Source organism: Cyprinus carpio, chromosome A9, assembly GCF_018340385.1.
Source record: "Cyprinus carpio isolate SPL01 chromosome A9, ASM1834038v1, whole genome shotgun sequence".
In the NCBI taxonomy this organism is placed as follows: domain Eukaryota; kingdom Metazoa; phylum Chordata; class Actinopteri; order Cypriniformes; family Cyprinidae; genus Cyprinus; species Cyprinus carpio.
Window position 1 is genome coordinate 26,181,931 of NC_056580.1, and position 21,496 is coordinate 26,203,426.

The 21,496-nt window shown below is 33.0% G+C and overlaps 2 protein-coding genes across 4 annotated transcripts in view; both read right to left on the bottom strand.

Moving 5' to 3' along the window:
• Positions 1-411: 411 nt before the first annotated feature.
• bbs5 (Bardet-Biedl syndrome 5) lies at positions 412-5,122 on the bottom strand. Of its 2 annotated transcripts, XM_042764277.1 has the most exons (12): positions 4,902-5,122; positions 4,330-4,412; positions 4,174-4,239; positions 3,692-3,741; positions 3,481-3,608; positions 2,715-2,850; positions 2,512-2,607; positions 2,356-2,418; positions 1,663-1,797; positions 1,422-1,505; positions 1,102-1,125; positions 412-870 (listed from the first exon to the last, which is right to left on the bottom strand). In XM_042764277.1, exons 1-12 carry the CDS (start codon positions 4,961-4,963, stop codon positions 769-771), a joined length of 1,029 nt encoding a protein of 342 aa, XP_042620211.1. In that variant the 5' UTR covers positions 4,964-5,122; the 3' UTR covers positions 412-768. The 2 variants fall into 2 exon arrangements, with proteins under 2 accessions (XP_042620211.1, XP_042620213.1); XM_042764279.1 differs by lacking the exons at positions 412-870; positions 1,102-1,125 and adding an exon at positions 1,136-1,311.
• A 957-nt stretch (positions 5,123-6,079) lies between these two features.
• The window catches only part of col28a2a (collagen, type XXVIII, alpha 2a), a 28,182-nt gene continuing 12,765 nt past the window's right edge, over positions 6,080-21,496 (bottom strand). For both annotated transcript variants that reach the window (XM_042764280.1, XM_042764281.1), the window contains exons 12-36: positions 20,505-20,573; positions 18,716-18,784; positions 18,529-18,597; positions 16,747-16,815; positions 16,350-16,418; positions 15,339-15,407; positions 15,184-15,252; positions 14,984-15,055; positions 14,792-14,860; positions 14,568-14,639; positions 13,836-13,904; positions 13,578-13,646; positions 12,379-12,447; positions 12,168-12,236; positions 11,693-11,761; positions 11,417-11,485; positions 10,827-10,895; positions 10,636-10,716; positions 10,477-10,512; positions 10,021-10,057; positions 9,376-9,933; positions 8,072-8,325; positions 7,738-7,960; positions 6,518-6,709; positions 6,080-6,117 (exon numbers count right to left, since the gene is read on the bottom strand). In XM_042764280.1, coding sequence (XP_042620214.1) covers positions 6,110-6,117; positions 6,518-6,709; positions 7,738-7,960; positions 8,072-8,325; positions 9,376-9,933; positions 10,021-10,057; positions 10,477-10,512; positions 10,636-10,716; positions 10,827-10,895; positions 11,417-11,485; positions 11,693-11,761; positions 12,168-12,236; positions 12,379-12,447; positions 13,578-13,646; positions 13,836-13,904; positions 14,568-14,639; positions 14,792-14,860; positions 14,984-15,055; positions 15,184-15,252; positions 15,339-15,407; positions 16,350-16,418; positions 16,747-16,815; positions 18,529-18,597; positions 18,716-18,784; positions 20,505-20,573 — 2,568 coding nt within the window. In that variant the 3' untranslated portion in view covers positions 6,080-6,109. The remainder of the gene's footprint in view (positions 6,118-6,517; positions 6,710-7,737; positions 7,961-8,071; positions 8,326-9,375; positions 9,934-10,020; positions 10,058-10,476; positions 10,513-10,635; positions 10,717-10,826; positions 10,896-11,416; positions 11,486-11,692; positions 11,762-12,167; positions 12,237-12,378; positions 12,448-13,577; positions 13,647-13,835; positions 13,905-14,567; positions 14,640-14,791; positions 14,861-14,983; positions 15,056-15,183; positions 15,253-15,338; positions 15,408-16,349; positions 16,419-16,746; positions 16,816-18,528; positions 18,598-18,715; positions 18,785-20,504; positions 20,574-21,496) is intronic.

Below are 21,496 nucleotides of genomic sequence, written 5' to 3' on the forward strand. Positions count from 1 at the left end.
AAAATGGTGTCATTATTTATGCACTTCCGTGAGCTTCTTTTTGTAGCCTGACAGACTATAAAAGATCATTGTAAATAGTTTGTACATTTTTCTAAACTTACATTTTAGATTTTTGTTCCACAGAAAACATAACAGCACACAAGTTTGGTACAACATGAGGGTGAGTTAATAATTATTTTTGTGAAGTATTCTTTTAAATGCTCTTTTTACTTTATAATCTTCTGTTGCCTAAAAGGTCAGCAAACAGCTGCTGTCAGGCAGAGATCAATTTATATGCTCTTCTGGTCTTTTGTGAAGTAGTTGAGCTCCTCTGACACATTTTTAAACAGACTTGACAAACCTGAGCCAGTGAACTGCATATGATGGTTTGAACAAACCACTACTATCAAAACTGATGAAACACAAGAAACATTTTCCTACATCATGTGTTTTCTTACAACACAACAGCAGAATTAGCATGTGAAGTTCTCTACATAAACAAGCTTACAGTTTCTAATATACAAATATTATTTGATATCTGATACATAAATAAATGTTTCCATTTCTGTGTATACTATTCTGTGTATAATATTATACAAAAGTAACTTTTAATTTTTTCCAGCTTTTTTTCCTTACTTGGTTTGCATATGATTTATAAACATGCCATTATCAAATATCAAATAAATATTCTTAAAATAAATAAAATTTTGACATTTTGCTAATGAAAAATGAAATAATGTAACAACGCAATGCCAAAATACATATAATGGTACAGAGTGTTTGAGCGTTTTAACCCATGACTTCCCAGAGTCCCTGTAATGTGAATCCATCTTTTAATTTCTCTATAGCCAGACCCAGCTCTTCAGAGAACACCGGCTCACGATCATGTTGCTTAAGGAGAGAAAAAAGATGTCATTTAAATGGAAATTTTGTCCAGACATATAGACTGATAGATAGCTGGATGATAGCTAGATACATACAACAAATTATAGACAGATGATAGACAAACAGACAGACAGACAGACAGATAGACAGATAGATAGATAGATAGATAGATAGATAGATAGATAGATAGATAGATAGATAGATAGATAGATAGATAGATAGATAGATAGAATTTACCTTATTTCCATCAGCAAAATAAGCCTTGAGGTGAAAAAGAGAAGAAATTGCACATCAGTGATTGTACATCTACTTTAAGTCTTAAATAAGAGAGGATTCCTGATGTCAGAATCATCAGTGCTCTGTGTAAACATCTTTGACACCAGACAACAAAAGTCTGTGTTGATGGGGCATTGTGATTTGAGGCTTAAGCGATCAGCTATTTTCAGCCTGTGAAACACACACACACACACACACACACACACACACAAACACAGAGCACTACGTGGTGAAAGTAGAGTGTCATTATCTCTGAGAGTAGCATATGAGGTAAAACTCACGGTAAAAGCGTCTGTGTGCTCATCTGGCTCAATCTCCACGTCATCGGGCAGCTGTTCTACGGTCAGCTCCTCCAGAGGCTGAGGCTAAGACAGAAAGCGTATTTATTTTTCTATGTTATTTACCAGATTTTTTGCTTTTAATCTACAGAAAAGTGGAGCCACTCTAGCCATGTTTAATACTGATGTGCAGTTTTCAAAATTATTGTATTTTTCACTATACATCAAAAATCTTTGTTACTACCTTTTCTTCCATCTCATATTCCACACCAAAAATGGGGTTTGCTGAGTACACTTTGTGTAAGGAGTTGATTTCCTTCACTGCATCTTGTAACTTGTCCATTGGATCGATCTTGAATCCCAGCACATAACCTCCTGTCTAGGAGAGAGGAATCAGCACAAAATGTCGCTACATTCACTTCAGGGAATTACTGCCACAGACAACCGTTCAAAAATTGGGGTCAGTAAGATCTTTAATGTTTTTTAAATAAGTAAAGGCTGCATTTATTTAAAAAAAATACAGTGAAATATTACAATTTAAAATGACTGTTTCCTATTTGAATATATTTTAAAATGTAATTTATTCCTGTGATGCAAATCTGAATTTTCAGCATCATTACTCCAAACTAAAATGTCACATTATCCATCATAAACCATTAAAACAACCAGATTTGCTGCTCAAGGAACAGTTCTTATTATCATTAATTTTGAAAACAGTTGTGTTGCCACATTTTTTTGTGGACAGCATGATACATTTTTATAAGGATTCTTTAATAAATAAAAAGTTAACAAGAACAGCATTTATTTAAAAATTATTGTGATGAGAGGGGGTAGAAAAATTTATGCTTTTAATGAGATGTTAGGGTCATTATAAGTCACATAATACAACACATATGAAAAAGTTTTTCTGATGATCTTGATGTTGGTCCAAACTTACCTGCTGAGAGCTCTCAATCACAAGAGCAAGTCCAAATTTAGAGTCTCTAATCCTTATTGAGCGTTCAAACAAAATAATAAGAAAAAGAAAGCACAGTTTTAATAATTACAACTCACTGCTGATGACTCAGTGTTTTGAAGCAAAAGAAACACCCACAATTTGCAGATAGGGAATGCTGACGTTGAAGCTCTCGTTCATGTTGGCATGCCACACTATCCTCACATTAGTAATGAAAAACGTTCCAAGATTGCCCTGAAACACAAGGCCATGCTTCATTGTTTAAGGTCACAACAACAGATTTTCTCAGTTAAATTCCTATTAAACATTTTATAATAATACTGTAAATCCACTGAAAATACCTGATCGCTAGACAGGTTCCAGACTCCATTAATTTTGTCATAAACCTGCTCCTGTGGCAGAAGCCTCAGCTGTTTATTCTGAATAAGAGCTCCTCTTAGTTTTAGATCCCGATACATTTTGGAAGTCTCATAAGCTCTGAAAGAAACACAAATAATTAGTTTGGTAACTATTTTAATATTAATATTTTACAGGCCTTATGTAAAGGCACGCCTTAACATATCTTATTGTTAGTGTCAGCTGAATGAATACAATTAATTAAATAAATATATTTTATTGACATTCCAATAATTTCAGCATAATATTTTGTTCCTTATGTAACATTTTTTATAGGCTTTCCTATAATTATATTTCCTCTGAGTAATTTGTTTCATTAAAAGGTGATAATTTCTTTTAAGAAACCTTTTATCATTAATTTTGTAAGTTACCATCTCCAAAACGTACATAATACTAAATTCAACCAATCATTTAACCCAGGGGCTTTCTGTTTTGTCAGATTATGTGGCATGTCTTTATGTCCCTCTTTAAATCTAATAATAATATTTTTTAAAGTACTCAGAATTTGTTCAAAGTGCTATTAAAATACGTTTTACGGTTAAAAAAAAAACAATTAAAAAATTGTGGAATTTATTATTCTGCAATTCACAAAATATATTTCACAGAATATTGTATATATACTGAACTACAGATCTACAGTAAATACTGTAGATTTAAATATTAGTTATTGATTTAGTCAAAATGCCATGTCATTATGTAAACCATAAGTACCTGTGAACCGCAATGACGGATGTAAACAGTCTTGGACTTCCTGGGACCACATTGGTGAATATGAACTCAAATCTAGTGTTATTAGATTTGGTTAATATATAAAGCGCTTCAGTCTGACCTCTCAGTTTCTGGAGAAAAAAAAAGAGGAAATTTGACATCTACCTGAGCTATTAAAAAGGATTTGATGAAAACATGAAGAAAGATGACTCACTGAATTTGCTGTCCTTGTGGTGATATTAATAATGCAGTTGTATCCCACAGCTGACCATAAATAAAAATAAAATAAAAGGTAAATAAAAGACAAGACTTCTTCTGGACTATTGAAAAGTAGCACCAATTAATCTTGGAAGAGCCTGGACATTTTTTAATATAACTCCGAAGGGATTCGTCTGAAAGAAGAAAGTCATATACACCTAGGATGGCTCGAGGGTGAGTAAATCATGAGGTCAATTTAATTTTTGGGTGAACTAACCCTTTAAACAGCCCTCTGATGCATGAATGATTACATCACAAATGACAAATATTTATTTTTTAACTTAAAAATGATCAAAATTATGTTTAATGAAAGAGCTACATCTGTCCAGTGCAATAAAAGATGACATTTAGATCTTTCCACTGTAGCGGACACCAGCATAAAGTTAATAATATTACATTTTTTAAATTATTATTATTGAATATTTCAAAAATACTCACACAAGTTGACTCTTGGAAGTGCCAAAGAATGCCAAATTATCCTCAAATTGGTCACCAGGAGTCTTCCTATAGAAAGACACAAAAGATTATGACAATGTAATATACATACACAAGGGTAACCACAGGTAACAAGGCTGAAATAATGCATTTAATCACCTCTATCCCCATTATTTCCCTTGGTGTCCTCGATTGAATCCAGGCAGTCGATGAGCGCTTCACCGGGCCTGGTTTTCATCTGCCTTAAATGAAACATAAAATCAGCTGCTTCGGTCTAAGAGGAGAATAAAACACTAAATGCTTCATTAAAATAAAAAACAGGCACACATAATAAAGGTAACTATATATTACCTTTCTTCAAAATGTAAACCGTTACCATGATTTTGTGACGTAAACTAAATATATAAAGCATTTTTTTTGCTTTGGAAGCACCTTGTAGTTTTAGCAAAACACGTGTTATTAGAATTAGGGTGTAATAATATGCCTTATGTATTATGTTTATTTAAAATGTATTTATTTTATAATAAGATATATGTAATATTCAGTGTACTCTGGGTTTCTAGCGCTGTGATTACAACAAAACCGTCATATGGAAACACTAGCACGTGTAATTTTCATCTTTATCGACGTGTAAAGAGCATAAAACATCCTCCTAGTTCGCTATTAATGTATCCGATTTAATAAATAAACGTCGCTAGCTTCTGAGCTAGCAGATTAGCCTGAGGACTTACTGCTGAGTGATATCAAATCTCACGTCTCTGTCCTCCCAGAGTGCGTCCAACACCGACGCCATGGTCGAGCCTTACTGTCAGCGTTTTAGAAGGGAATTAAATCAAAATACATATGTTTTTCCTTCGATGATATTGACTGAAACGCTCAAGTCGGTGTGTAAGAGGATTTAGCGCAGAGCGTCTTCACGTCACCACGGTAACAGTGAGTACGGTGGGCTGGAAGGGACAAACCGCGATTATCTGAAAGTAGATAAATGCTGCTTGCTTTATTACTTATTATTATATATATTTGTATATGGCTATTTAATAATAGCTGTGATATGCATGTGTATAAAATAAATGCGTATTTAGATGTAGCAAAAGGTATAAATTATATTTCTTATGTTTTCTCATTCAATAACAAGTTAGACATAATTATTAACCAAACATTTTATTCAAAAATTCCACAAAAGAACACATTCAAAAATATCATTTGTATAAAACAGTCTATAATTCAATAACAGCTTATTTCAGAAAGCTGTTGGGACAGGGCTGGTTCATTTATAAATTTTGCAAACCTTGTTTTCAATACAAAATTCAGGAATGCAAAACTATTTCATCTGAATAAAATTATAAAGACACACACAAAGAAAGAATATATACAACATGTTTTCCTTTTATGAAAATCATAATTGAATTGAATGAATTAGTGACTTAACTGTTTGATTTGTTTGTTTATTTGTTTTATTCCCTATACAAAATAATAAAATAACATCCCAATGAAATTCCTAAAACATCATTTATGGCACTTCTGCAACCTATTACAGTAAATATGTATGTTGCTTTACTCAAGTCACAAATTGTAAATACATTTTAAATAAAACAAAACATATATACAATCAATTCCCAGTGAAGGTTGTTAGTAATATTTCTGCATGCAGAGCAGTGCACAGATTCTCAAGTGGATACTGAGAAATATAAAAAATGTGTGTTGTGCATATGAATAAATGGCCTTTGAAGCTTCATAATAACACCTGTGTTTCACGTTAGCAGGTACTTGCTTGTAAAATCTTATTTGGGTCCGCAAAAACATTTTCTCCAGATCCTGAGCATAATGGTAGGAAACAGTTTTATGATATTAAAAAAGAAGTGACCATTGTGGCATGTGCACACCCTCAACAACATAAAGCTGATTTATCACTATTCATTGATGTAGCTCTTCTTCCCGTTTAGCCTGCTGTGAAAACAAAGGCAGAAAAAGTCAGTATGCCAGAAACATGCAAAACCTGAAGTTCAGTATGTGTGATATATAGTTGTTCATTTATTTTCATTTTAATATACAGTATGTGTGTGTGTTTGTGTGTGTATATATATATATATATATATATATATATATATATATATATATATATATTATATTATTATTATTATATTTTAATTTGTTTCATCTATTATTTTTATTTTTTTAACTTTATTTTAAATGACCAGATTACCAAAATTGATTTTATTAGTTTTAGTTTTAGTTAACAATAGGCAGATTAATTTTTACTGCTTATTTTTGCTAAATGTAACAAAAAAAGACATTATAATACTGCTGTTAACACTGCTTCCTTCATGTCTGTAGGAGTGAATAATACCTGTGCTGGTGAGGACACAGGTCTTCTTGCATTCTTCTTCCGTCTGGAAGCGGTTATCGTTGCCCTGACAGCCTCCGTACCAGAACTGCGCACAAGCGTTTGCCTGTTTGTCGTAGTACCAGTGAATGACGTAGTCTCTACAGGAGCCCTGACTCAGACTGAGCGAACATCGAGGATCCAGTGGAGCTGATTCTGACGCACCACCGAAGAAGAGAAAGTAACATCACTAAACACTTTCAGAAAATAAAAACAACTTTTGTTTAAAATTGTTTATATTATAAAAATATAATTTGTAATATTTTTCAATGTTGTCAGTGTTTTATAATAACTTTGTATAAAATAATATATTAGAATATATTTAAAGCAATTTTATTAATCATTATTTTAGATTAATATATATATATATGTGTGTGTGTGTGTGTGTGTGATAGTGTATATATATATATATATATATATATATATATATATATATATATATATATATATATATATATAGCCCATGATTGTTTGTACTGTCAATATTTATTTTATAACAGCTTTTATATAAAAAAAATATATTTTATAATTCATTATTTATATATTAAAAATATAATTTGTTCTCTTTTTCAATATTGTCAAAATTAGTTTTATTACAAAATAATATATTCTAGTATATAGAATAGAATATTCTAGTACAATATATTAATTATATTAATTTTATATAATATATATTTTATTATATAAAACAGTTTTAGTATTTTTTTATATTGCAAAAATACTATTTTAATATCTTTTCAGCTTATTGTCAGTATTCTATGTCAATGTTTATTATATTATATTATATTACATTATAATAACTAGTTACATTTTTAAACTAGCTTTTGCTGTATTTTAATTCTTGCATTAAACTTTTTCAAAATATTTGGTGACAATGGCATTTATAAAAACATATTATATTTATTATAATTTTATAATTTTCTATAATAAATAATAATTTTAATTAAACGTTTCAGCTTAATGGTAATATTATGTATTGTCAGCATTTATGTTTTATGATTGTATATAAATTATGTAAAAAATATTTTATTATTTATTATTTAAAATTTGTTTTATCACATATATTTTTATTATTCTCTATTTTATACTATAGAATATTAATTTGTAATATTTAATAATTTGTAATATATGATATTTTCAGTCTGTTGAGGTCAATATTTATATTGTATAACAATAGTAAATACCTTTTATCACAACAGGACGAGGCTTTGCATTCACACTCACTGAAGTAGAATGTGTTGACACTGATGAAGATAATGATACTGATGATGAAGATGATGATGAAGATGACGATGAAGAGGATCCTGGCTGTACAGGTTGGACAGTCTTACTGACAGCTGCAACAGTGGCGCCACCTTGAGTTTGTGTCTTTATGTCTAGATCCTCACCTTCATAGTCACTCTCCACCTGCACAACAGCAACAACACAGAATCAGACAGTGGCCTGGTTCAAATCAGTCTGCATTAATATAGCGTGCAAAAGAAGTTGACAGTTAGTTAGTTAGTTGTGGTAGTTGACCTGTGCTTTGAGAGGGCCAGGGTTGATGGGAAGAAGTATGCCGTGTCCTCTGCCTCTCGTGTGACTCTGTGATCTGTCGTGTGAAATCTCCTGAAATCTTCTCCCATACACACTGTTCCTGTATGAGGAAACATCCTCTTGGCCGTTACTGTAGCCGTATCCATTGTTTCCGTTCAAGCCGTTGGTAATCCGGTTGAAGAAAAGGGCCCCGTTCTCATCCTCACAGAACTGGCTGACCAGTTTAGACTCCAGAGCTGCAGAAGGAGACCAAACACAGAGAAAGATGCAATTAGTTTGCAGTTAGGATTATTCATTATGATTTTGCTGGTGATGCAAAATTAAGCAACATTGATAATAGTGCAGTTATTTTCATTTAACAATTTGGCAAAGGAGCACATCCATTAAATTAAGACTAATTTATAGATGTTTAAATAGTTTCTCTGATTTAAGTTAATTTGGAAAAATACAGTTAAAATTGCTAAAATGTATTAATTTTTGGAAATCTGTTCAAATTGTCTGTTTCAATTAAACGATTCAGAACAACCCCAACATAACCATGTCTCTGCGTGGCATTTTTCATTTATTACATTTTTTATATGCATGTATATATTACTACAGTATGTATTGTTATATTGGTGTTTGCACATAAACATAGTTAAATATATAAATACAGAAAACATGTGTTGATTATTTTAACTAGAGACCCTTTTTTAAATAACTTTTGCTGTATCTTAATTCTTGCATTAAACATTTTCATAATAATTGGAGACGATGGATGTTATAAAAACATATTATATTTTATATAATTTTATTATATTTTTCACCCTATTGGTAAATTTCAATATTATCAATATTTATGTTAGTATAAAAATTATATTATATTATATTATATTATATTATATTATATTATATTATATTATATGAAATAAATGTTATTATTCATTTTATATTAAAATATAATTTAATAGTGACAAATCCAATATTGTTAATATATTTTACATGTCTATAAGTATGAAATATATTTTATATTTAATACATTTTATTATTTTATATAAAATATTTTATTTTATTCTATTTTTCAACCTATTGACAGTATTCTATGTCAGTATTTGTTTTATGACAATTACTGTATGAAAATGCATTTTACACAAATACACACACACACACACACACACACACACACACACACACACACATAATTCTTTTTTTTTTTTTATATTGCCCAGGCCTATATGCCAAAATAAATAAATAAATAAAAACAACAAAAACTGTGTGTATATACTTTAATTTTCTTCCATGCTCACCTGGCAGTGTGTTGTAGTCATCAATGAGGAACATATGTTCACTGTCAGGGTCAGAAGCGATGAGGTTGAGCTCCCTCAGGAACTCGGCCTGCGTTGGGTCAGAAGTGTTCACGATTCCCAGCGCATACATCTCAATATTCGCCACTTGAGCTTCACGTACTGCCATATCCAGCTTAACGGGTTCTCTTTTATCCGTCTGTCCATCTGTAATGACAATGGCTACTTTTCTGACCCCGTTCCTGGCACTGTAAAAGGCCTCTTGTGTGGCTTTGCGGATGGCGGTGCCAGTGTAGGTGCCCTCTCCCATGTAAGGCATGTTCCTGATCGCCTTCTTGACATCCTGCTTGGTCATATACCTGGCCAGGTTGAACTCCAGATGGACGTCCAAGCTGTAAAGAACCAGACCGATTCTCGTGGCGTTACGGCCCACTGTGACGCGGTCCACTAAAGCTGTGACGAAGTCCTTAATGATCTCAAAGTTTTCCGGGCCCACGCTTTCAGAGCTGTCAATCACAAACACCAGCTCCATGGGCCTTTCCTTGCACTTAATACCACATCCTAGAAATATGTGAAGTCATATCATGACACACCTGTTATTTCATGATCAAATCATTTGTTTTGTCATATTTAAAGAGTAAAACTCACCACAAATCTCCTTAATCAGCTTGATTATGTCTTCTCTCTGAAACAATAAAAAAATGACTGACTTTATTTACAATGTATATGGTTGCATAGTTTTCCTAAAATTAACACATTATTCAGCTTGATTGTCTTCTCTCTGAAATATAATTAAACAATTACTGTATGTACAGATATTTACAATGCATACGATTGCATAGCTTAATTAACACATTATTCAGCTTGATTGTCTTCTCTCTGAAAAATCATAAAAAATGACTTAATTTGCTAATATTTACAATGCATATTGTTCCATAGTTTCCTAAAATGAACACATTAATCTGCTTGATTATGCCTTCTATCTAAAAAAATAATAATTAAAAAATGACAGAATTTACTTATATATGCAATGCATATGGTTGCACATTTTTTTAGAAATAACTCAAAATACAGCTGAAAAGATGCAAATGTATTTGATCTTACCGTGAGCCCTTGTTCGCCCTTGATTCCTGGTCTTCCCTAAAGGGAGAGATTAAAACATTCATTAAACAAGCTGATTTACAATGTGATTTAGTATTCACAACATTTAAATTCTGTTTGCTCTGACACAGAAGATGGTTTATAGTGAGTAAATTAACTTACAGCTAGTCCTGGATTCCCTGGGTCACCCAAGTCACCTTTCATTCCTTTGAAGCCCCTCTCGCCCTGCAAACCACGATCACCCTACAGGACAGAGAGATTTACAGATGAATCAACCTTTTTTCTGACCCATATTTACCCATTTATAACTACCCCATCCTCTTTAGTTAGTATGATCTAAACCAAAGTCTCACCTTGGAGCCTGGAAGTCCCTCTCCTGATGGGCCCCTCGGCCCTGTCACTCCAGGAGCCCCATGATCACCCTGATGGATTTAACAAACTAGTTTATTTGCTGACCAAGTCATCATGACTTGGACACAATGCTATTATGTGTAGAGCTGGGCAATATTTTGAATATTCATGATTATACTGCTAAAATTAATTAATTATTTGTCATTGTCATATTTTATTTTTCAGTATCACATTTTTTTTTCTTTCGTTAGCCAAAAAAAAAAGAAAGAAAAGAATATTCAGTCGTTATTTATTCACTCTTATGACGTTCCAAACCTGACTTTCTGTGGAAAGTAGGTTTCCACACACTTCAATTAAATGGACCAAAAATACAGTGGAAGTCAATGGGAACCAAAACTGTTTGGTCACCAACATTCTTCAAAGAAAATAAAATAAATAAATAAATGGATAAAATAAAATAAAATAAAATAAAATAAAAAAATAAATAGAAACAGAAATAAACAAAGAAATATCCAGGTTGAATATCGTGAAAAAATATAATTTTAGTTAAATTGCCCAGCCCTATAAAGCAGGTAGTAGATAGTTAACCTACTTTGGGTCCCTGAATGCCTTCCCCTGGGGGTCCTTGTGGTCCTGGAGGACCTGGTCTTCCCATGTTGCCCTGAAACAGCAAGACAGCAGAATTAACAAGGGCGGAAAAGACAACTTGTCTTCTTCAATCCCCACAGCAACACAGACAGACTCCCTATGCATGCTGTTCAGAGCTCTTGTTCTGGACATGTGGGGTGTTCAGTGTCACAAGTTCATTACTGTAGTCAGAGAGATTCAAGGGAGAGTTTATGTCAGATGACATAAATATCAATCTTACCGGTGGTCCCTGCAGTCCTTCACCAGTTGGTCCTGGCAAACCAGGCAAACCCCTGAAACCAATGTCTCCCTGAAATGAAACTGAAGTTTTACCAAAAGCACCATTTAAAATGATTCCTACTATGCAGGACATTTTCATGTTCTCGTCAAACATGACTTAATATATTGAACTTGAATATATTGAGTATTTATAAATAATTGCCACTGCTTTGTTGTATCGCAATAACACACTTCTGAGTGAATTTTAATACTTTACTAATACTTTGTAAACTGTGAAACAAGCTGTCATGAGTGATACATTTACAGAAATCAGTTTGAAAAAAATCTGCATTTCAAAGAATTAAATTCTGTTCATTATCTTGTTATTGTGTAAATAATCAAGTCATATTTAATAAAGTTGCAGTGTCTGAACACATTTCTGAAAGCCACAATTGACCCTCATACATCATCATAAATACAAAAAGTGGTAACTTCACCTTTGGTCCAGGAACACCAATGCCTTCAGGGCCGGGCTCACCCGGTGGTCCTGGTAAACCAGGCAGACCCTGTGTAAAATAAACACACATGGTCAAATACTCAGCAACAAACCTGATTATGGGAACTATAATTATAATGACTTCAAATTTTAAGTGATGTATGGGCATGCAGTGATGTTATATGGAAATAGGGATGTACAAAGTTGCTTACCACTAGACCAGGGAATCCTTCACCTTTAGGCCCAAATGGCCCGGGTGGTCCCGGGTTACCTCGATCACCCTAAATGTGACAAGGAAGGAATACCACTTCATATTCACCGATTTGATTTGAATACCACTTCGATCACCGATTCACAGATTTTTTAAAATGTTTTTGAAAGAAATCTTTGCTCACCAAGGCTGCATTTTTGTAAATAAAAAAAAAACAGTAATATTGGGAAATATTTTTACATTTTAAAGCACCAGCTCAGCATATTAGAATTATTTCTGAAGGATCACGTGACACTGAAGACTGGAGTAATGATGCTGAAAATTCAAAGGAAAAAATTAAAATTTAGAAAATATTTAAATAGAAATCAGTTATTTAAACTGTAATAATATTTCACATTATTTATTTATTTATTTAAACAAAAAATTGATCAAATAAATGTAGCCTTGGTTAGTATAAGAGACTTGTTTTAAAAACATAAAAAATATGCCAAATGTGACCCTGGACCACAAAACCAGTCTTATGTGTAGATCTTTTTTAAATTGAGATTTATACATAATCCGAAAGCTAAATAAATAAGCTTTTCATTGATGTATGGTTTGTTTGGATAATATTTAGCCGAGATACAACTATTTGAAAATCTGGAATCTGAGGGTGCAAAAAAATCTAAATATTGAGAAAATCGCATTTAAAGTTGTCCAAATGAAGTCCTTAGCAATGCATATTACTGATATATTTATGGTAGGAAATTTACAAAATATCTTCATGGAACATGATCTTTACTTAATATCCTAATGATTTTTGGCATTAAAGAAAAATCTATAATTTTGACTCATACAATGTATTTTTGGCTATTGCTACAAATATACACCATCGACTTAAGACTGATTTTGTGCTCCAGGGTCACAATTGTCTATATTAAAAAAGTTTGCTGTTTTATGATTAGCATAATCAAAATCTTTCATCATAAATGCATTTCTTTCAAAAACATATTAAAAAACTCTACATTTTTACACACTTTTGACCAGTAAAAAAAAGCTATATAGAGATCCTTTATATATATATATATATATATATATATATATATATCTATATATAATATATATATATATATATATATATATATATATAGCTCCATCAAAGCCTCTTATTCCTTTTACTCGTTTTCTTAATTGTTCTACAGGTTAAAAAATCCCACCTACCTTAGGACCAGGCAGACCATAACCAGTCTCTCCAATCAGTCCTGGAGGACCAGCGGGACCTACATCACCCTGAAGGCACGAGAAGATGAGGTCATAGCATTACTTCTCAGTTACTTCTCGGTTTTATTGCTAAGTTGGCTATGATGAATCTTGAAATAGAAACGTTCTGATTCATGGTGTTGGCAGTGGGCCATTAACACAACGACGGCCCGCCAGCCTGTAGGAGTGGCACAGTTATAGTAGCTTGGCTTTTGTTACCTTTGGTCCTGCTAGAGCTCGTCCAGGTAATCCTGGCATGCCCAGCCTTCCTGGCGTACCTGGCTCTCCCTAAAAAACAACAGTGTAATGTTCCAATGATGGTACTGCATTACTTCTAAAACTATGTGCGAAACCACAGACATTTAGTGCACTTGTTATTTCAAACAATGAGTGGTTTTGAAAACTTGGAGTCAAAAAAAAAAAAAAATATCAAGCAGGATTTTTTTACATTTCATCTTTTTGTTTTAATTTCAATATTATTATATTTGTTCTTTATTATTTCCATGCTTCCCTATAGAGCACAACAGTGAGGTCCTGGAAATAGAAACCTCATTCGTTTTCTCCCTACACTCTTTTGTATTTGCAAGCATTTAAATATTTTGCTGTAAACATACACTACCGTTCAAAAGTGTTGGTAAGATTTTTGTAAACTGATCAAAATTACAGTTAAAACAGTAATATTGTAAAGTACTAGTTCAATTTAAAATAACCATTTTGTGGAAACTGTGATACTGTTTCTAAGGATTCTTCGATGGACCATGATATAGACTTTGAAGTTCAAAAGATCATTTATTTAAAACCTTTAGTAATCTTATAAATTTAATAAGGTTGCTTTAGTTTACAGCTTAGTTTTTTAACTCGTTATTTAATACTTTTTTGTAATGCCTATGGAGAAAAAGTCCAAATACTTCCAGAACCAAGGTTGCGCTCTATTTCTTTAGATATTCTCACCTTTGGTCCCGAAGGGCCACTTATACCAAGAGGACCTGGCAACCCTCGTATGCCACGCTGGCCTTGATCTCCCTATTAAGATTAGAATACAGAATATCATTCCACATACACTGAAGATAATGATACTAAAGCCTTTTTTGACATTTCGACTAGATGACAATCACAAGATACCTAAAATCTGAACATATTGAATATTAAAATGTTTAATGTGGGGAGTATTGTACCTTCTCTCCTTGAGTGCCAATTCCTGGAGTCCCCTCAGGTCCCCTCAAACCTGTTGCCCCAGGCTCACCCTGATGAAGAGAAACACTGCATTTAATATCCGATAAACTTGCTTATTTGCTTAGAGACGTATCTAATCAGCAGAACACTCGGTCTCAATCGTTAGATGACCTCACATCAGAAAGCGGAGTTACCTTTTGTCCTGGAGCTCCGTCCTCCCCTGGAAGTCCAGGTACACCAGCCAGTCCAGATGCACCAGGCTCACCCTGAAGAAATAATATCAGTACTTAGTACCACATTCTAAAGTCTTCATTATGGTCTAAAAACTAGCTTCCATCATAAATGTCCCATACATTTTTTAAACCTACACCACCCTGGATTTAAGAACACAAACCTTTGATCCAGGTTCGCCCTGCCCTCTCTCCCCCGGGGTGCCCATCTCTCCTGGTAAACCTTGTTCTCCCTAGAAAAATGGAAAATAGTCAAAAATTGAGCCAAGAACGTATTTCCTTTTACAGCTTGCCATTAATTATAATATTTTCTACCAACCTTGGAACCAGGGAAACCCTCTCCTGGTGGTCCTCTTCCTCCTGGAGGCCCCCTCGGACCCTCGACACCCTGATATTAAGAAATGTAAGAAATATATGAGAAATCTAATTTTAATATATTAAAAAATATAGAAAAAGTTCATACATACATATGTTATACCTAATTGTGTGTGTCAAAAGGATACTACCAGTCAAAAGTTTAGAATAATTAATTTTTTATATATTTTTGAAAAAGGTCTCTTATGCTTCACAAAGGCTATATTTATTTGATCAAAAACACAGTGAAAACAAAAATATTTTGAAATATTATTACAATTTAAAATAACTGTTTTCTATTGTAATATATTTGAAAATGTAATTTATACCTGTGATGCGCAGCTGAATTTTCAGCATCATTACTCCAGTCTTCAGTGTCACATGATCCTTCAGACATCATTCTAATATGCTGATTTACTTAGTTATCTGTTTAGTTATTATCGATTTATTATCGAATATTAACAAAGGATCTTGTTATTATCATCAATGTCAAAAACATCTTATGGTATTTGCTGCTGACGTTTTTTGTGGAAACTGTAATACATTTTTTTAAGGATTCTTTGATAAAGTTCAAAATTACAGCGTTTATTTGAAATAAAAGTCTTTCATAATATTATAAATGTCTTTACTGTCAATTTTGATCAATTTATTGATATTTAAGTCTTTTATTATTATTATTATTATTATTATTTGTAATATTACTTAAACCACACATTTGAATGGTAGTGTTTCACAGTTTTCAAATTGATAATAAGAAATGTTTCTTGAGCATCATATTAGAATGATTTCTGTTGTAAATGATATTTATCTCTCTATTTGTTATGGCAAGGTGCAGTTTAGCTGATGAGGACAGCATATATTTTATAAATAAAAAAATGGATGTCCATTCATGTACATTTCCTCAATTCATTAGACCCTGTGAACAAGTCAAGGACAGTTAAGAACACATAAGTCAAGGAAGAACACATCATATCACCTTTTCTCCCTGAATGCCAAGCCCTGGGAGTCCAATCGGTCCTGGTAAACCTGGAGGCCCAAACTCACCCTGAAGACACAAAGAGGATGAGTCAGTTTCAGATAGATTAATACATCCTGAGATTTAATTTACACAAATAATAATCTGTATATTTTGAGCATAAGAAATGACTGGGGTTTTATTCAGTATAGGTGAGCAGGACTCATCTTTTCCCACAGTAAGCTGAGCTGTGCCGCCCTCCCATCTGCTCTTTCTCGCTCTTTATTACCATCCAATCAGTCCCTGGTGTTTAAATGGGAACTTTGGGCCAGTTTACATACTTCATTAAGCCTTTTGTGTGTCATAGATGGTGTGGTTGTGTGAATTCCATTCATGGGCTGATATATTTACAGCCCACCTTGTCGCCTTTGATTCCAATGCCCTGCTGTCCTCTTGGTCCCTTCGGCCCCTCCAGACCTCGGTCCCCCTGTCAAACAAAAGAGGCGTCATCATCCCAGTGTTGCTGAAATGCTAACCTCCCTTTCTCTGCCATTCAGATGCATTTACTGAAATGCATGTATTGTTTCTTTGTCTATGAGATTTAGGAAACACCTGTTTTCCCAACTGGTAATAATACAGTGCAATTCCTCAGTGAGCCTTAACTGGTGTTTATCCAAAGTGGCTGGATTTGTCTGATAGTATAGGTTGCACTCATAAGGATTAAATTAGAGCTAATCCAGGATTTGTTGATCTTGGTTTTATTCTGAATTTGAGTTGAGTCGCACCGATTCATTTCTAAATAGTAATTTAAATTAAATCTTCACCTGCAATAAATTCAAGTGATATTTTGTTAAGATTTTAAATCAGCCTTTATTTTTAATAAAAACAAAATTATTTTATTTTTAATATTTTAAATGAACTTTTATTTATATATTTTCAGTTTTCATTTATAATCTTAGTAATCTTTTCATTTATAATCTTTAGTAATTTTGACTTAATAATTTAGACTTTTTCATATTTATATTTAGATAAATATTTTTAAAAATAAATAAACATTTATTTAGTTTTAGTAAATTTAGTACTTAAACATATTTACTTATTTTTGTTTGTTTTTTTAAGTTAAAAGTTTTTCTTAAACTTGATTTTTTTATTTCAAATTTATTGCAATTACTGAAAACTATTTTTAATGGTTTTAGTTGCAGTTAACGATAACCCTGCTTATTATTTCTTATCGTCACATGCATTTAATTGGTAAATGTTAGCAGAAAAATAAACTGATTGGAGAAACTAAACATTGATAAAAGAAGTCAAGTTATAATTTTTGCAATAATTACCTTAATGATAATGATAAAGGAATATTACCAAATGTCATGATAATGTCCACAATGCATTTGATATATCCAGAGCACTTATGAAACCAAATCAATAAATTTCTTTCTCTGGAAAAATAGGTCAAAAATATTGATGACACATCTTAAAAGTGCTAACCCCCCCCCCCCCCCCCCCAATACCACCTGACACTGAACATATGCCCGACATCCTGTTTTAATAGGAAATTTGTCAACACAGGAAAGAAAACAAATTGTACTTAAGATATTGCATGAGTATGTTTTAATAATTAGCTTCAGAAGCAAAAATGGTGTAAGAGCTGGTAAGTTCAGTTAATTCCTGTGAATCATTTAAGATTCATTAAAAACTTGATTTGCATCATCACGAATACTGAACATCATCATAAATCTGAAAAGAATTGAGATATAATTTAGTTTAGCTACTGGATGAAGGTTTTTAAAGCACTGAGGTTCTCTTTGACATGAATCACATTTCTTTGCTGTATTTTTAATTTACGGTTACATTTTATATGCAGTTCCGGCTTTGATGTAGACCTAGTTAGACTGCTAACATTAGACGGATTGCAAAGAGTGTTTATAGAGGTCAAAGAAAACAGATCCATTAAATTCTGTCTTGCATCCTCAGGCTAATGTATCTGGAACATACAATAATTAACAGCCTTGGGTTTTAAAATGCGGATTTACCAGGGAACTTTGCGCCTCTAATGAGGTATTATAAAAAATTACAAGTCTTTAATGCATTTGTTTACTTAGATCTTCCCAGATAGCCTTTGGCTGCTACAAATCTCCAGGTAGATTAAAGAGCAGAGAGTGACTTAAGTGAGAACATGGCATTTTTGGGCTAACCTTACCTTTGGACCTGGAAAACCCTCTCCTCGTGGCCCTTTCTCCCCTTGAACCCCCTGTGGCCCTTGAGGCCCCTGATTTGATGAAGAAATGTGAGAAAAAATGACATTTAATCAGATCTATGGGTGTAAATTCAGTGTGTACTGATTAGTAAACAGTTGAATATTTCCAAATTTCTGCTTCTGTACTTACAGGCAGACCTGGCTCGCCTATGCCAGGTGGACCCGAAGGACCTGGTCTGCCCTGAAATCCCATATCTCCCTGCAGACGGATCAAAGACGTGAACAATTCAGGAGAAAAAGTAAGAAATACTCTATAGAAAATCACAGCATATCTGAGAATCCATAACTATTACCATCCATGTCATCTAAAAAATGCACAGTGCAAATATTGAGAAATTAACCCTTTAGGCCTTTCATGAAACCTTTAGACAGATTATAAAGTAAAATAAAAAAGCTTTTTTATTTTTTGTTGTGTATCATTTTTGATACATCGGGCTTTATGGTTCATATGATATAGGAGAATATGGAGCTCATACTTGAGGAAGAACGACACCTTTTATTCAGAGGCCCAAACTGAGCAAAAATATGCATTTTGGTGCAGATGCTGATATTTATATGGCCAAAAAGTAAGATGAAATTCTGATGGGTTGAAATATAAATGAGATCTTTATAATGGTATAACAGACTACTTACATAAAATGCATAGAAATATCAGTTTTCACTTTATATTTCCCAATAATATGCATTTGATACTTTTTTAATGTGATTTTTCTAATAAATGATGTAAGGATAATTAAACCTTAGTTTCTTCAGTCCAGTAGATGTTGAAATCTTGAAATATTACTAAAATGTTATTTTATATTCAATATAAAAGTTATTCTTACATTTACTGTATAAAAGTTTCAAGGCAAAAATACACATGACCTATACTTAGTAAAAATGTATAAACTATCAATCGTACGACTGAAGGCATGTAGTAGATTGTGTGCAACGGGTTTTTAAGCAAAGTTTTAATCATGTTGATCATTTAGAGGTCTTAAAATTTATATTTTAATTTAATATTTGTGTATCAAATATGATACAGTGCGTTTTATAGGGTTCTAGGTTAAAGGGGTGCTATTATGCTTTTTCATTTTTTCAACTTTATTTAGTCTGTAATGTTGCTGTTTGAGCTTAAAAAAGATCTGCAAAGTTACAAAGCTCAAAGTCCACTTCAAAAGGAGATATTTTATTAAACAGAAATCACTTTTCAAAAACTACAATGAACGACTCGTTTGGACTACAACGTATATTTTCCGGGATTTGTGAGATCACAAATATTGACGAATGAGACGAGACCTGGTTGAGCTGCACTAGAGAAGGCAACGAGTGTTATCACTGTGTCGGAGACACGCTAGTGATCCCAAGGCAGATGAGCTTAGAGTGGTTAAAATCATCCGTGCTTAAATTGATTTGATTTTGATGCAGTATTTACACTGAAACTCGCAACAGGAGGCTATGATAAGGGGCATGACATTTCCTGACCAGGCGCAGAGTGCTGCCTATCACAGCACATTTCATATTTCAGAAGGCGGGCCTTCATTTGATACAGGAACTATTCCAGCCGTTCATGCCAGACTGGGAGAGAGGTGTTGTAATAATGTAAAATATGTGAAAAATAATGTTTTTCGAACAACCTAGTGTGAGAGCCTGTTCTAGTACACCCCCAAAACAAAATCAAGACCTTGTAAAAGAGCATAATAGGACCACTTTAAAGTGGCTCATATGGAAAGTCAAAGGAAAAAAACATCTTAAACCAGCCAAGCTGTTGTTATGATGGTTTAGCTGGTCTCCTAGCTGAAAAATGACTGAAACTCAACTAAACCCACTAAAACCAGTAAATCAGTTTAGGTGTTTCCCCCAGCGTTAAAATCTGATTGCTTGCTGTGATTTTGGAGAATTTAAGTGGATTTGCAGTGAAAAAGGTAAATACAGCTGACCTTTGGTCCAGGAAGTCCAATTCCACTGTCGCCCTGAATTCCAGGCGGGCCAGCAGGGCCGCGCTCACCCTGGGATTAATTACAAACAAACAAACAGACAAACAAAAAAATGATTAGATAGATCTAATTCATTAAGCATCACATTCATTATTTCTCATGGAAGACATTTCTCATTGTGTGAAATCTCACATAGATTCATACAGAATCTCAAGACATTTCTGAGTTTCTTATAAGAATTTCATTCTTAAGGTGAAAAATGAGAGAAATCAGGTATGTATTTATTTAAAGGGAAAGATTACCCAAAAATGACAATTTTGCCATAATTTATTCACTCTCATGTTGTACCAAACCTGTTTCTTTCATTTGACTTCCATGGTATTTTTTCCATACTATGGAAGTCACTGGCTACCAGCAATTGTTTACCAACTTTCTTCAAAATATCCTCTATCGTTTTCAAGAGAAGAAAGAAACTTTTTCATTTTTGGCTGAACTATCCCTTTAAATTCAAGTTGTCGTCTCAGAGAAACATTAAAGGAATGTTCTGTGTTCAGTATAACTCAAGCTGTATGTACAGTATCTGTGACATGCTGTTGATTATCAGTGAAAACAATTTCAACTTGTCCCTCAGTTTGTAAAATCATAACTTAAAATGGTGCTGACAGAAATCCACTTCCACTGAAAGCACATGACTTTCAATTAGTTTATATATAAATATGTCCATATTTAGGGTGCACAATAGCATTGCACCATCTGTAGAAGTGTTATGTTATTATGGATTATGGACTTGTATTTTGGCCACAAGTTTATTGTTAAATTATCTCGATGTATTTGTTTCTTACAAAGCTTGTCACTTCATAAGATGTTCATTGATGGACTAGAGTGGTGTGGATTACTTGTGAATTATTGTGATGTTTTTATCAGCTGTTTGGACTCTCATTCTGACGGCACCCATTCACTGCAGAAGATTAATTGGTGAGCAAGTGATGCAATGC